This window comes from Carcharhinus amblyrhynchos, chromosome 12, assembly GCF_965287045.1.
Source record: "Carcharhinus amblyrhynchos chromosome 12, sCarAmb.v2.hapA, whole genome shotgun sequence".
Taxonomy (NCBI): Eukaryota; Metazoa; Chordata; class Chondrichthyes; order Carcharhiniformes; family Carcharhinidae; genus Carcharhinus; species Carcharhinus amblyrhynchos.
Genome location: NC_137335.1, coordinates 66,599,164 through 66,615,021, shown reverse-complemented (window position 1 = coordinate 66,615,021; position 15,858 = coordinate 66,599,164). Strand labels below are relative to the sequence as shown.

The 15,858-nt window shown below is 40.3% G+C and overlaps 1 protein-coding gene across 1 annotated transcript in view; it reads right to left on the bottom strand.

Moving 5' to 3' along the window:
* Nucleotides 1-208: 208 nt before the first annotated feature.
* The window catches only part of LOC145350468 (stonin-1-like), a 90,060-nt gene continuing 74,410 nt past the window's right edge, over nt 209-15,858 (bottom strand). The window contains exons 11-12 of the mRNA XM_080199667.1: nt 11,104-11,193; nt 209-316 (exon numbers count right to left, since the gene is read on the bottom strand). Coding sequence (XP_080055793.1) covers nt 209-316; nt 11,104-11,193 — 198 coding nt within the window. The remainder of the gene's footprint in view (nt 317-11,103; nt 11,194-15,858) is intronic.

The following is a 15,858-nucleotide window of genomic DNA, read 5'->3' as shown; positions in this document are numbered from 1 at the left end:
CTTGCGTTTTGAACAAACTTGCATCATAACAGGTCCTGATCAAATTTTACCACAAGTATGTGAAACGTCAGCAGAAACAAAGAAAACTTGTACCAACATCTTTCACAAATTAGTTCATGGACAGTGGGGAGCTATAATATATACAAGTCATTTGAAAAGGTCTCCCACAATGGATTAGGCACTTTTGTTTAATTGAGCGTTTTCACTTCTACCATTCAGCGTCCCCGACAGCTTTAGAGAACACATAATCCCTCCCATTGAAGGTCATTATTCCATCCTTAAGATAGAATTTCCACTTGTTTTTACTCCTGTGAATCTAATACAAAAAGAAAACACTCACAATAATGCAGTCAAAAACAATATACCACACATCAACGGTGGCAATAATCACTCCCATAAAATTGACTTTCAAAACTAAAGGTAAACAAAGTAACAATGCCAATTTCATACAGTCACCATTGCAGTATCAGAGTTACGTTATAATAGAATGAATAGAAAGAAAGAAATGCCTGAGAATAAACAAAAAAAATGAAAGCACACAATCCTCAGGACAGCATGGTGGCACAGTGGTTAGCACTGCCAGGTTCAATTCCCGGCTTGGCACACTGTGCAGAGTCTGTACATTCCCCCTGACTCTGCATGGGTTTCCTCCGGGTGCTCTGGTTTCCCTCCACAGTCCAAAAGACATTGGCCACGCTAAATTCTCCCTCAGTGTAGCCGACCAGGCGCCAGAGTGTGGAGATTTCCACAGTAACTTTATTGCAGTGTTAATAAAAAAAAACCAAAGAACAAAGAAAATTACAGCACAGGAACAGGCCCTTCAGCCCTCCAAACCGGCACCGACCTTGCTGCTCGACTTAACTAAAACCCCTCACACTTCTGGGGACCATATCCCTCTATTCCCATCTCATTCATGTACCTGTCAAAACGCCCCTTAAAAGTCACTACTGTATCCGCTTCCACTACATCCCCCAGCAACGAGTTCCAGGCACCCACTACTCTGTAAAAAATCTGCCTGTATCTCTCTTTTAAAACTTGCCCCTTGCACCTTAAACCTACGTTCCCCTCGTAATTGACTCTTCTACTCTGGGAAAAAGCTTCTGACTATCCACTCTATGTCTCTCATAATCTTGTAGATTTCTATCAGGTCTCTCCTCAACCTCCGTCGCTCCAGTGAGAACAAACCAAGTTTCTCCAACCTCTCCTCATAGCTAATGCCCTCCATACCAAGCAACATCCTGGTAAATCTTTTCTGAACCCTCTCCAAAGCCTCCACATTCTTCTGGTAGTGTGGTAACCAGAATTGAACACTATATTCCAAGTGCGGCCTCACTAAGGTTCTATAAAGCTTCAACATGACTTGCCAATTTTTAAACTCAATAACCCGACTGATGAAGGCAAGCATGCCGAATGCCTTCTTGACTACCTTCTCCACCTGCATTGCCACTTTCAGTGACCTGTGTACCTGTACACCCAGATTCCTTGGCCTATCAATATTCCTAAGGGTTCTACCATTTACTGTATATTTCCTATCTGTATTAGACGTTCCAAAGTGCATTATCTCACATTTGTCCAGATTGAACTCCATCTACCATCTCTCCACCCAAGTCTCCAACCGACCTATATCCTGCTGTATCCTCGAATAGTCCTCATTGCTATGCGCAAATCCACCAACCTGTGTGTCGTCCACAAACTTACTAATCAATCCAGTTACACTTTCCTCCAAATCATTTATATATATTACAAAGAGCAAAGGTCCCAGCATTGATCCCTGAGGAACACCACTTGTCACAGCTCTCCCTTCCACTGCTATCCGCCGTTTTCTTTGAGCTAGTTTCGTATCCATCTTGCGAGCTCACCATGCGCCTTCATCTTCTGCACCAGACTGCCAGGAGGGACCTTGTCAAAGGCCTTACTGAAGTCTGTGAAGGCAACATCCACTGCCCTACCCTCAATCATCTTCATCACTTCCTTGAAAAACTCGATCAAGTTAGTGGGACATGACCTCCCCTTCACAAAACCATGTTGCCTCTCGCTAATACGTCCACTTATTTCCAAGTGGGAATAAATCCTGTCTCAAAGAATCCTCTCCAATAATTTCCCTACCACTGATGTAAAGTTCACTGGCCTGTAATTACCTGGATTATTCTTGCTCCCCTTCTTAAACAAAGGAACAACATTGGCTATTCTCCTATGGGACCGCCCTTGTAGCCAGTGAGGATACAAAGATTTCTCTCAAGGCCCCAGCAATTTCCTTTCTTGCCTCGCTCAGTATTCTGGGGTATACCCCATCTGGCCCTAGACACTTGTCTACTTTGATGTTTCTCAAAAACCCCAATGTCTCCTCTCTTTTGATCTCAACATGACTGAAACTATCTACAAATCCTTTCCCGACTCATCTTCCACAAGTCCTTCTCTTTGGTGAATACTGATGCAAAGTACCCGTTTAATACCTCACCCATTTCCTCTGGTTCCAGACATAGATTCCTTCCCTCGTCTTTGAATGGGCCAACTCTCTCCCTGGCTTCCCTCGTGCTCTTTATATATGTGTAAAAATCCTTGGGATTTTCCTTAATCCTGCTGGCCAATGCTTTTCCATGACCCATTTTTGCTCTTCTTACTCCTTGCTTAAGTTTCTTTCTACTTTCCTTGTATCACACACTTGCTTCTAATGTTCCTTTTTCTCTTTGACTAGGCTCACAATATCTCTTGTTATCCAAGGTTTCCAAAACTTGCCATGCTTATCCTTCATCCTTACAGGAATATGCCAATCCTGAATCCCTATCAATTTACACTTGAAAGCCTCCCACATGCCAGATGTTAATTTGCCCCCAAACATCTGCCCCCAATCTATATTCTTCAGTTCCTGCCCAATATTGTTGTAATTAGCCTTCCTCCAATTTAGCACTTTAACTTGAGGACTACACTTACCTTTTTCCATCAGTACCTTAAAGCTTACTGAATTGTGGTCACTGTTCCTGAACTGCTCTCCTACTGAAAACATTGACCACCTGGCCGGGCTCATTCCCCAATACCAGGTCCAGTATGGCCCCTTCCCTAGTTGGGCTATCTACATACTGTTTCAGGAAGCCCTCCTGGGTGCTCCTTACAAACTCTGCCCCACCCATGCCCCTAGCGCTAAGCCAGTCCCAATCAATATAGGGGAAAATCAAAATCTCCCACCACTTTTACACCTTGCCAAAATCTGCCTACATATCTGTTCCTCAGTCTCCCACTGGCAGCTAGGTGGCCTATAGTAAACCCTCAACGTGACTACACCCTTCCTATTCCTGAGCTCTATCCATATTGCCTTGCTGTATGAGCCCTCTGAGGTGTCACCCCGGAGTACAGCTATTCTCCTTAACCAGTACTGCAGCTCCCCCACCCTTTTTATATCCCCTATCACACCTGAAACATCTATACCCTGAAATGTTAAGCTGCCAATCCTGTCCTTCCCTTAACCAAGTCTCTGTAATGGCAACTACATCGTAGAGCTTGGATTAGTACTAGAAACTAAGTTCATCTGCCTTACCTGTTACACTTCTCGCATTGAAACAAATGCACTTCAGTCCACCAGATCCTCTCTGATTTGCAATCCATCCTGCCTGCTGTTTCTGAGTCTTACTGGCCCTACGCTCTCATTCCCCTTCAGCTAATTCACCTTTGCTTTGGGTCCCACCCCCTGCCAAACAGATTAAATCCTCCCGTGTGACACTAGCAAACCTCCCGGCCAGAATATTTGTGCCCCTTCAATTTAGATGCAACCCGTCCTTGTAACATAAGCCTACTTACATTAGCACCTGGAGGAAACCCATGCAGACACAGGGAGAATGTGCAGACTGTATAGAGACCCAAGCCAGGAATTGAACCCGAGTCCCTGCGCTGTGAGGCAGCAGTGCCACCCTCTGACATCCATCTGAACAGGCAGATGAGACTTTGGTTTGGTAACTAGTTATCACCCTATCGATGCAGCATCAAAGTGTCAGTGTAGATAATGCATTGAAGTGCTAGAAAACCACTTGAAATTCGTATCTCCTGACTCAGGCAAGGCCTACCACTGAACTGGTGGTGGGATTCATTCTTAATATTTTTATCCAATTTAGTTTTTATGTACTTTAAAAAGCAAGCTAATAATGGTACACTCTCTATTCAAGGACAGCAAGGACAAGGCAATTGTGATAACATTGAAAAGCACACTGCTAGCTGTACATCATATGATTGGCCTTTCCAGTTAAGACAGACAGTTTTACCTTCAAACAGAATCATAGTAATTTGCTGTACAGGAAGCCATTTGGTTCATCATACCTATGCCAATTAAGCCTAGCCCACTTTCCTACTCTTGGTTTGTTGTGTTGATGGTTACAGCACTTCAACTGTATATTCAGGTACTTTTTAAATGCCTTTACCACCTGCCTTTACCAAGCAGCAAGTTCCAGATCTCACCACCCACTGGGTGGAAAGAATTCTCAACTTTCTTCTGATCCTTCTACAAATGGCCAAGTCATCTGGCTCAGCGAAGCAGATTCGTATTTCTGCAGATGTTCTTAACACAATAGGTGGCTCTTTCCTCCTCACCTCTTTAGATTTTTCTTCCCTCACTCTCTTCTCTGCTCATTATCCCCCTCCCTTCCTTTCTCCCCAGCTCACTATCTCTCCTCCAACCTTTCAGGAGTGGACAGCAAAGTTGCAGGGGAGCCTTCATTAGAGGACCCGCAGGTTTAACTTTTTTTTCTATGAAGAAACAGCAGCATGATTTTACTTCCGGAACCAGTTTGAACAGAATTAAATTATTGCTTTCATTTGGGATAAAGAAAAACAATTGAAAGAGACACCAAGCAAAATCACACTGCCCAAAAAGATGGTCAACACACCATACTGTGTTAAAATCTGTCTAACAAGAGATAAGTTGTGGCATAGAAGAAAAGCTCAAAAATGCACTGCATATCTAAGAAAAAGTTCTAATTGTACTGAAAACTTGCCACTGGCTGGTACTGGAGGATTTGTGTTTGAATAAGATGATTTATTTAGTTGTAATTATAAATAACTTATAATTTGGCTGTGCTTTTGTTAATATAGGCAGCATTCCTAACTCGCAAAGGAAAATTAGATTTAAAGCCAAAAATGCAGAGCAGAAAATATCACTACGTTACAACAGAAGAGTGTGTAAAGACTACATTTAGTGGACATTAATGGACGCGTAGTAAACATTACATTTAAAATATATATCTATGCAGGGCAATAAGTGGCATAGTAGCACTGTCACTGGACTAGTAATCCAGACACCCAGGATAATCATCTGAGGAGTGGGTTCAAATCCCACAAGGCAGATGGTGAAGTTTGAATTCAATAAAAATCTGGATGCTGACTGTGAAACCATTGTCAACCTGAGCACTCATCTATAAGGATAACCCATTAAGGAAGGAAAATCTGCCATCCTTACCTGGTCTGGCCTACGTGTGACTCCAAACCCACAGCAATGCTATTTGGAAATATACTCAATTCAAGGGCAATTAGGAATAGGCAACACATGCTTGTCCAGCCAGTAATGGCCACGGATAAACAAAAATAGCCTTCCACTTTCATCTTTTAAGGCTGTGCAGTCGTTTCAAAATTCAGATCTGAAGCTTATTGTAATGAACGTTAAATGACCTAGCTTATCTCCATTTTGATATATGAAGATAAAGTAAAATAACTGTAAGCACTCAGAGAACTCGACTCTTGACAGAGTAACAATGTAGTATCAAAATTTAGAGTCTCTTTAGATAGGATGAATATTTCAGAATGATATTCTTCAGTCAAAGGTACAACAAATTTCTATCTAATATGCAAGAAATATCTGTAGCCCTTCACACTGGTGGGGAAACAGGGAAATGGTCATTCCCATTCTCCAGTCTGCCTTACATGGAAGAGATCAAATGCAGGTTGGAAGAACAATATGGAATCAGTTACCATCAAGACCTGGAGCTTCTGATCGTTTGTCATGTTAATCTTCTATCCACTCCCACATGACCTCTCTGTTCTGGGTCTCCATCAGTGTTCTACTGAAGCTTAAATGAATGCTGAAGAACAGTCCTCATCTTTTGATTATCCAACGCACAACCTTCCAGATTTAATACTGAGTTTAACTATTTCAAATCACACCATTTCCACTTTTTCCAGATAGCAGCTTCTGGTAATAATTTTACTGTTGTCTTTACATCTCCTCTGGATCCATTTTTTAATTTCCAGTCCCTTTACTATCCCTTCTTGCCTTACACCAACAATCATTTTGTCATGTAATCATTCTTCTCTTCCATCCTATTCCAGATCTTTCCTTTAGTCCATACCTAGCCCAGCCCTACCCCTGCCTTTTGCTGCCTCTGTACCTGCTTAAAATTGGTTATGTTACTGACTTTTTCCAGTTTTGCTGAAAGATCATGGGCCTATATTTCTCTTCATAGATATTGCCTGACCTGCTGGACTTTTCCAGTATTTTCTCTTTTTATTACTGTAAACAATTGTCTTTGTAACAGAGGAAGGAACATTAATCAAATAGTTAAGAGAGTCCAGTGCTTTATTGAGATACTTGCTTTAAGCCAACTGCAAGAGTTAACTAGACCATTTAAAAGTCAGATGGAAGTGAGAAATGTGGTCAATGAGATTCTCCAGATAGCAACCATTGTTTATAGCCAATGTTGTCTGTTATTTAAGAAGAGTAGCAAGGATAACCCGGGTAATTATAGGCCGGTGAGCTTGATGTCAGCGACAATTAAATTGTTGGAGAAGATTCTTAGGGATCTATACATATTTGGAACTGAATGGTCTTAATAGTGACAGACTGCATGGTTTTGTATGAGGGAGGTCATGTCTCACTAATTTGATTGAGTTTTTTATAAAACTAAGATAGGAGCAGAACCAGGCCACTCAGCCCATCGAGTCTACTCCGCCATTCAATCACGGCTGATAATTTTCTCGTCCCCATTCTCCTGCCCTTTTCCCCATAACCCCTGATCCCCTTATTAAATCAAGAACCTATCTTAAAGACATTCAATGACCTGGCCTCCACAGCCTTCTATGGCAAAGAGTTTCACAGATTCATCACTCTCTAGCTGAAGAAATTCCTCCTATCCCTGTTTTAAAGGATCATCCCTTTCGCCTAAGGTTGTGCGCTCTGGTTTTAGTTTTTGCTACTAGTGGAAACATCCTCTCTACATCCACCCTATCCAGGCCTTGCAGTATCCTGCAAGTTTCAATAAGATCCCCTCTCATCCTTCTAAACTCCAAGTACAGACCCAGAGTGCTCAACCATTCCTAATACAACAAGCTCTTCTTTCCAGGGATCATCCTTGTGAATCTCCACTGGACATTTTCCAAGGCCAGCACATCCTTCCTTAGATATGGGGTCCAAAACTGCTGACAATATTCTAAATAGAGTCTGACCAGAGCCTATACCCTTTTGAGGGGGTGACAAGAATGATTGATGAGGGATGAGCCGTGGGCGTTGTCTACATGGACTTTAGTAAATCATCTGACATGGCAGGCTAGTGCAAAAAATTAAATCTCACAGGATCAAGAGCAAACTAGCTAGATGGGTTCAGAACTGGTTTAGCCATAGAAGACAGAGGACAGCAGTGAAGGGTGTTTTTCTGAATGGAGGTCTGTAACTAGTCGTGCTCTGCAGGGATCAGTGCTGGAACCTCTGTTGTTTATGACTTGGAAGAAAACATAGCTGATCTGATTATCAAGTTTGCGGATGATACAAAGATTGTCTATCATTAGCCCCATTAACTTGCCCAACACTATCTCTTTCGTGATAAATAATAGTTTTTAGATCCTCACCTGCCATAGCCATCCTGTCATCAATTTTTGGCATGTTATTTGTGAAAACCGACACAAAATATCTGTTCAATGCCTCAGCTATTTCCTCACTTCCAGTTATTACATCCCCTTCTCATCCTCTAAAAGGACCAATGTTTACTTTTGCCACTCTTTTTCATTTTATATATTTGTAGAAACTTTTGTTATCTGTTTTTATATTCTGAGCTAGTTCACTCTCATAATCCATCTTACTTTATAGCCGCTTTCTGTTAACCTTTAAAGATTTCCCCATCCTCTAGGTTCCCACTAATCTATGCCACTTTGTATGCATTTTCTTTCAATTTGATACCCTCCTTTATTTCCTTAGATATCCATGGCTGATTATCTCATTCTATGGTCCTTCCTTATCACTGGTATATAAAAATTTGCTGAGCACTGAGAAAGATCGCTTTGAAAGTCCTCCACTGTTCCTCATTTGTCCCACCATAAAGTTTTTGCTCCCAGTCCACCTTAGCCAATGCCTCCCTCAGCCCTTTGTAGTCTGAATGCTGGTGTTGGCAATTGAAGGCATCAGCTGTTTATCTAATTTTTACAGTTCATTTCTCCCAAATTTCGTAACTGTCACATTGAGCTATTTCCCAAAACCTTTTCCTTGAAAAAGAATCTTTCTACACCATCCAATTCTCTTTCACCTCGTTACAGTTCTTTTAAAAATGTGTTTTCTCTGAATCCATCAACTAATTTTTTGTATATTTTGATCTTTTTGTTCATTGTTTGCCCTTTTTCATTTGGTTTACTCTCTTAAAAGGAGCTCACTTATCATTCAGTTCTAATGAATGGTTAATATGTCCTCTCTAATTTTGTTTTCCTTTTCATCTTTAGTTGCACTACTTAAAAGTTTTGACTTTATGTTGTATGATGCTTAACTGGAAAAATATTAGAACATTGTCCAACATCACAGAGCTGTTTCTGACAATTTCTCTTAAATAACAAAAGTATCTATTAAACAATAGAAGATCCTGAGGGATAAAATCTTCCATTTGCTCAAGAATCTTACCAAAATAGAAAAGGAGAAAGCTCATTGCCAGAGCGATCTAAAGTTACAAAAAATCTAATTTTCTGAACAAGTATAAAACAACATTATGACACTCTTCCAACCCTCAAAATTAATTAATTAATTAAGAGAATTAAACAAAGGAGTTATATTTTCACGACAATAGAGCCAATTAAGTGCTAAAGTGCCACAATCTCCAGTGTCGAAGGAGAATTGGTGCAACGTACTGTGACAAAATGACACATATTGGCAGGATGTTTCTTCCATCTATTGCAGATCAAGCCTACCACCATGTTCTGTCATGCTAATTCTTATTGAAAATGTCAACCATTACTTTACAAATTAACTAGATGTTGAAAAATCAGCATGGCTGTGACACATTGAATCAAAGTATCACCCTCCATGTATCCTAGGCAGAAAATTCTATATCATATGGTTCCTTTATTAATTTGTACAACTATCTTACACTTTTACAATACAAGTAACAAGCATAATGTAGCATAATGGTAGCATCCTTGCCTCTGAGCCAGAAGCTCTTGGCTCAAGTCCCACACCAAGATTTGATGGCCTAGTAAGGTGCATTCATACTGGAGGCCAAACAGGTAGAATATCGACTTCTACATCCTAACTTATGCAAATTGAAGGCAGTAAAAAGGGGAGATATTCAAGTCAGTCATGTGATGGAAATAAATTGGGGCCTTCACTATCACAATCCATGGCTCCAGGCTATAACACGTGTGTAAGTGTGCAGCCATAGCAACTCAAGACTCCTTGGGAGGTCAGTTGGCAGGATAGCCAACAGGACAGCCTGTTGGTGTAGATCAGACCGGTGTCAACAACAAGTTGGAATGGATTCTGGACCTGCCACCTTGCCCTACCTCATGGCATTATGAATCAAACCTGTGTTTGGGTAGACTACTTGAGGGAAAGAATACAAGTTCCATTCTAATCTCAGCAGTACTGCTTTGAGTTTTAACCCAATTTGCTCACTGAACTATCTTGTAGAGCAAATGAGAGAATTTCAATCTGCCTCAAAAGTATTAATGACTTAAAAAAAATCCAGTTTGAAAGTTACAATTTATGAGAACAAGATTTTATTATTTACAAAGTGCAGACAGATCTGTAGTTACGAGAATAATGATACTGTTGTCGCACTATCCAATTACAATAAGACTAGAATTCATGTTATGTAATAAGAATAAATTCCATTCCTTTCATTGCTATTCATCGCATTATCCAAATCCTATGAACTTGACAGATTTACCGTCACTTGGTAGAATTTCAAGACGTAGGCACTTTATTGATTTTCTGGAAAGCAAGCTTAAAATTGATTTACTCAAACACAAATGTCATACTTTCCTCTGGAACCTCCTCAAAGCCTTTGCCTTCCTTCATCCTTCTGCAGTTAAGAACACTCTGAGGATCCATCTTTGCAACCACACATTTGATCATATCTTGTAATTATACACCTACTCTGCTTGGGTCTGACTCCCAACTATGAATCACTTTCTTTGCTACACTAACAGAGCTAAATAAGTCTACATTTCAGGTGGTGTTGTGGGGGTAGGGGGAGGACCTTAATTGACAAGCAGGGTGGGTGGAAGAGAAGGTAAAGAATCTTCAATTGCCTTTGGGGAATGATGTTTCAAAATTAGCCTAAAATGGAGGCAATAAGCAAAAAAAAGGAACTTGTTCATTTTGAAACCCAAAGCTTCAAACACTAAAAAAAACTAGCACAAAGAGCACCAAAAGCACACACCAAACTCTGAGCTGCCATCTTTTCTACATTCTTGTTTTCTAGGTGATCAACCACCAGACAGACATCAGAGCTTCTAAATGGGAGTTAAGAGAGTCATAAGTATATCACAAATCTAGTTATAAATTGTCACTGCAATAGAATAAATAAGTTCCAATCATATGCCACTTTGTTTTCTAATATCCCCAATTGATGCTCTTTCCTGGAGATGTCTCTATCTCGTCTCAACATGTAGAAGAACAGATATATATTTCCTTCCAATTTTATCTCTCGCCTTATGGGTAAATATCCAGTGTCTTCTACCACCTTCCCAAAAATGCTAGAACTGACAATGTATTACAACCAAGCAACAAACACCATGAGTTATTGCTTAAGACAAAGATCTTTGTCTTTGAACCACATGGTCATAAATCACTTTTAAAATAAAAGCACAAACTTTGAAACAGAAACATATAAATACATATTTACTTGAATGTAATAACACAAATGCACTTACCTTGTCATATTGGCAAACAATTACATTTTCTGTATCAAACAAATCAGGTACCTCCTGTTCACTTACATCATCTCCTGAATTCAAAGGATCCTGTAAAACACAGCATGTGCAGATTAATCTATGCTAATTCATGGAGGATAAATTAATGAAAAATACATTTCTGCAAGCTTTATGGAAAAGTGAAGAACCAATCCCGACAGATTAGAATCGAGGATGAAAAAAGTGAAGAAAGAATTAGCATTTATTAAAATGGGAATGGAATATTAAAGGAGGGGGATTTTACACTTTTGGTCTCCTTATTTGAAAAGGATATAATTGCATTACAAGCAGTTCAGAAAAGGTTCACTCGACTCATTCCTGGGATAAAGGGCATACCTCAAAAAGAAAGATTGAACAAATTTGGGCTCCACCCACTGGAGTTTAGGAGTGGTGACCTCATTGAAACATGCAAGATCCTGAGGGGACTTAATAAGGTAGATACTGGAAGGATATTTCCTCTCCTTTGGGGAGACTAAAACAAGGCAATATTGTTTAAGAATAAGAGGTTTCTTTTTAAGACAGATGAGAAAAAATTGTTTCTCTCAAAGGGACTTTAGTATAAGGAATTCTCTTCTGCAGAAAAGGGGAGGCTGGGTCATTGAATTTTTTCAAAGATGAGTTGGTTTTTGATAGGCAAGGCATCAAAAGTTATAGGGAGAAAACAGGAAAGTGGAGTTCAGACCACAATCAGATCAGCCATCGCTTCATTGAATGATGGGGCAGGTTTGAAGGGCTAAATGGCCTACCTCATTAATATTGTGCCTGTCACACCCATAGTGGTTTATTGCTAATGAAAAACTTACTAAGTGTGTTCACTGTTGTAATACAGGAACAAGAAAGGAAAAGGAGGTGGTGGCACAGCGGGATTGTCGCTTGGATTAGTAAATCACGTGGGGTAATCCTCTTGGGACTTGGATTTGAATCCCACTAGGGCAGGTTTGCCTCAATATTTAAAAAGGTATTTACACGAACATTTGAATTGCCATAATATTACATGGCTATGAGGCAAGTGCTGGAAAATGGGATTAGAATAGATAGGTGCTTGATGGCCGGTGTCGACACAATGGGCCAAAAGGCCTCTTTCCATGCTGTAAAACTTTATGACTCTGAGGTAAAACAATAAGTGTCTGTGTGTTACAAGGCTTTGAAGTAATAAAAGCAAGCCATCTAAACAACACATAAAATATCATTGACCCATATCAAAGCTTTTTCTTCCTCTCTTCTAGTCACATAATCCTATATCTGAAGTGGTAGGACCCAAGGACATCAACACAAACTTTTCTGCAACAATTCACCAAAGTTTATGTGACCATGAAAAAGAATTATCCAGATGATCTAGCCTACATTTAGTGTGCTTTACTAAAATGGGAACTTTCAAGAATAGTACTCAGTGATATTTAAATTCCAGCTTCTTAGTTAAGACACCAACACCTCATGACTGTCATTAACAATACTCTTCCTTGTTTGCTTTCAGCCTCTCCAATTTTTGCAATAGCTACTTTCACCAAATAATTCTATGCAATTGCTGCTATAACCCAAATGCAACAAATAGCTTCAAAAGAAAGATACAGAATTAGAAATTATATGCACAGAATATGTTTTACAAAAATTCTGGCTATGGGAGATCAAGACCCACAGCTTTTCTACAACCTGTTTATAAACTTGAGAAACATAACAGAATGACTATAACCGCAGGTTAGACAACCGACAGTGACTGAATAAAGATAAAAGCCGTAGAAGGGATCAGCTAACTCCAAGCTTTTTTAAAAGCCCAAAGATTGTAGGAGAAAGAAAAGCTCGAGGAAAATACAGCATTCTACAATATTGAAGCCCTGAAAATAAAATAGAGTAAGTATCCAATGAGTCTGATGTCAACATATTGATGAAGTAGAAAGGCAGAACATTTTGTGGGATAAATTAATGACAGTTTGAGAAACAAAAAAGCAATACTATCTATACTAAATGTGAGTATAATGAAAGTTTAGGATTTTATAAAGTAGATGCAATATTGGCAATATTGCATTCTTCTATTTTTCATCTGAGCCCAATAAGTTAGAAATCTGGAAGCCCCTTTAGTAATTTGTAAGGAAGTGGGAGGGCAAATACTTCAAACTTTAATGGCACAAAAAGGCTCAGATCACCCACAAGACCTTTTAAAATCATAACAATTTCAATATTTAAATAAAAGTCTCTTTCCCTTCAAGAAAAATTTTTGAAGGTACAGAGAACAGATTCTGCTTCCTGGGTAAGGAATGCAACATAAGAATCTGGAAAAGTAATGTTCTCCTTACAATCACTGGCCATATAGATAATTGGCATGAGATTTGATTCCACTTATTTAGGCAAAACAGATCAAGTTGTCCTTTTGTGTCACTCTTGTTTAGCAACTAAACTCAAACCACCACTGGGCTGCTTCCTAGCAATCTCAGTGGCAAATAATAAGCGCTTATTCATTCATATCCTTTCTAGCACTGTCAATGGGCTACAAAGCTGGAATGACAGCAAACTGGTACGAATAATCCTGCACTGACAAATTCCACATGTTAAAAAACTTAGTGCAATAGCACCAACTTGCCTTTGAATTTTTCAGCCTGCCATTTTTTTAAATCAACAGGCAAAATTGAACTTGTTAACGAGCCAAACAACAGAGTTTATACTGCCCATGCTATAATGTAGTTGGTGTGGGCAAGCCAACCAATTAAAAGACTTCTTTGGGAGTGCCTATGAAATTCAAGGACAGCACCCACATACACCCCCCCAAGAGATAATACCACTCTTGGTCAGGCAGGAAAGAGACATTCAAAAACCCAGCTCACCCCACCCCCCACCCTCCTCATCATCTTCCTAGGTTTGCAAATCACTCCCCATCTAAAACTTCAGATTTACCCCATTCCAGGCCCATGTTCATCTCAGGGAATACTTACAGTCGTAACAACGCCTATTACTCAGTTTCAGCACTGCTGGCAGTGCAAGAGCTGTCAGCCAATTAAACTGACTGACAGCTATTAAGGGTGGGGATTCCTTCGACTGAGGACTGCAAATTCAACCTTCAATCACGTCAGGCTATCAGGACTGTATCCTTGCTGCAGAGCACCCGTCCTTTTTGTTTCAAAAGAATTGATTGGTTTGGAACCTACTTCCAGATGGCAAGGGCAAACAGTACGCCGGCCTGGAAAAATCCAGTCCACAGTGTTGAGCCAGTTTTAAAACTGCTATGGATAGCAGTTTGATACATTTGATGTAAACCCATCACTTACACATTATTGCTTCTCTAACTGTGACATAACTACACCTCCAATTGTAATACAGCAGAACACAGAGCAAAAAAAGATAAAGCAGTCACAACAGAAAAATGTAAATGAACACAACGCTATGCCCACAGAAAAGGAACGAGATACAACACAGCTTAGCTGCAGACCCAAAGGTGATGCCATGATAATCACAAATGTCTGCTATCTGCCCTCTTGGACAGCGACTATCATTAATAGGATAATTTCATAAGAACATAAGAACATAAGAACATAAGAAATAGGAGCAGGAGTAGGCCATCTAGCCCTTCGAGCCTGCCCCGCCATTCAATAAGATCATGGCTGATCTGTCGTGGCTCAGTTCCACTTTCCCGCCCTCTCCCCATAACCCTTAATCCCCTCTCTTATCAAGAACCCATCAACCCGCTTCTTAAAAATATTTAGCGAGGCAGCCTCCACCACTTCAACGGGCAGAGAATTCCAGAGATTCACCACCCTTTGAGTGAAGAAGTTCCTCCTCAACTCCGTTCTAAACCGCCTCCCCTTTATCTTGAGGCTGTGCCCCCTAGTCCTACTGTCTTTTTTGAGCGGGAAGAGTCTCTCCACCTCTATCCTATCCATCCCATTCATCATCTTATACGTCTCAATGAGATCTCCCCTCATTCTTCTAAACTCTAACGAGTACAAGCCTAGTTTATTCAGCCTCTCCTCATAGCTCAATCCCCTCAACTCCGGTATCAGCCTAGTAAACCTCCTCTGCACTCCCTCCAGGGCCAAAATATCCTTGCGCAGGTGCGGCGCCCAAAACTGCACACAGTACTCCAGCTGCGGCCTCACCAATGCCCTATACAGCTGCAGCAAGACCTCCCTACTTTTATATTCAATCCCCCTCGCTATGAAGGCCAGCATCCCATTCGCCTTCCTGACCACCTGCTCGACTGCTAAAGAATTTCTCCAGGTAAGCTGCTCATCCATCATCATTGAGCCAAATATTTACATGTAACTGTTAGATCAGTGTAATGTTAAAGCACTTTTGGAAAAGTTTTCAAAAGATTATATTACAATTGGAAATAGTTTTTCAGAAGTGGACACTCCTGGCTCTGCTCCACGTATTGCATCAACTGTTACTGAAAGTTGGTCAGGACCAACCTCTTATTATCTTTGTCTGGAAACAGACTTTACATTTACTTAAACCGTACTGGACTATTAGTTCAAGTGTGCAGTCAGCCTGTCTCTTCAGATTCATTCCAGTAACAGATAAAAACAGCCTCTTTTAGTTTTGGCTGATAATTCCAAGTACATCTAACAGGGGTTACATTTTGTTTTGACCAAGAGGTCCTATGAAGGCAAATGAAACAGTGTTTCAATTCTGAAGACTTGTAACTCATGAAAACAACAATATGGACTAAATGTTGTATTGTGTGCGCGGGGGGAGGAGGGGGAACAGAGCAACGTATTCACTGAGGAG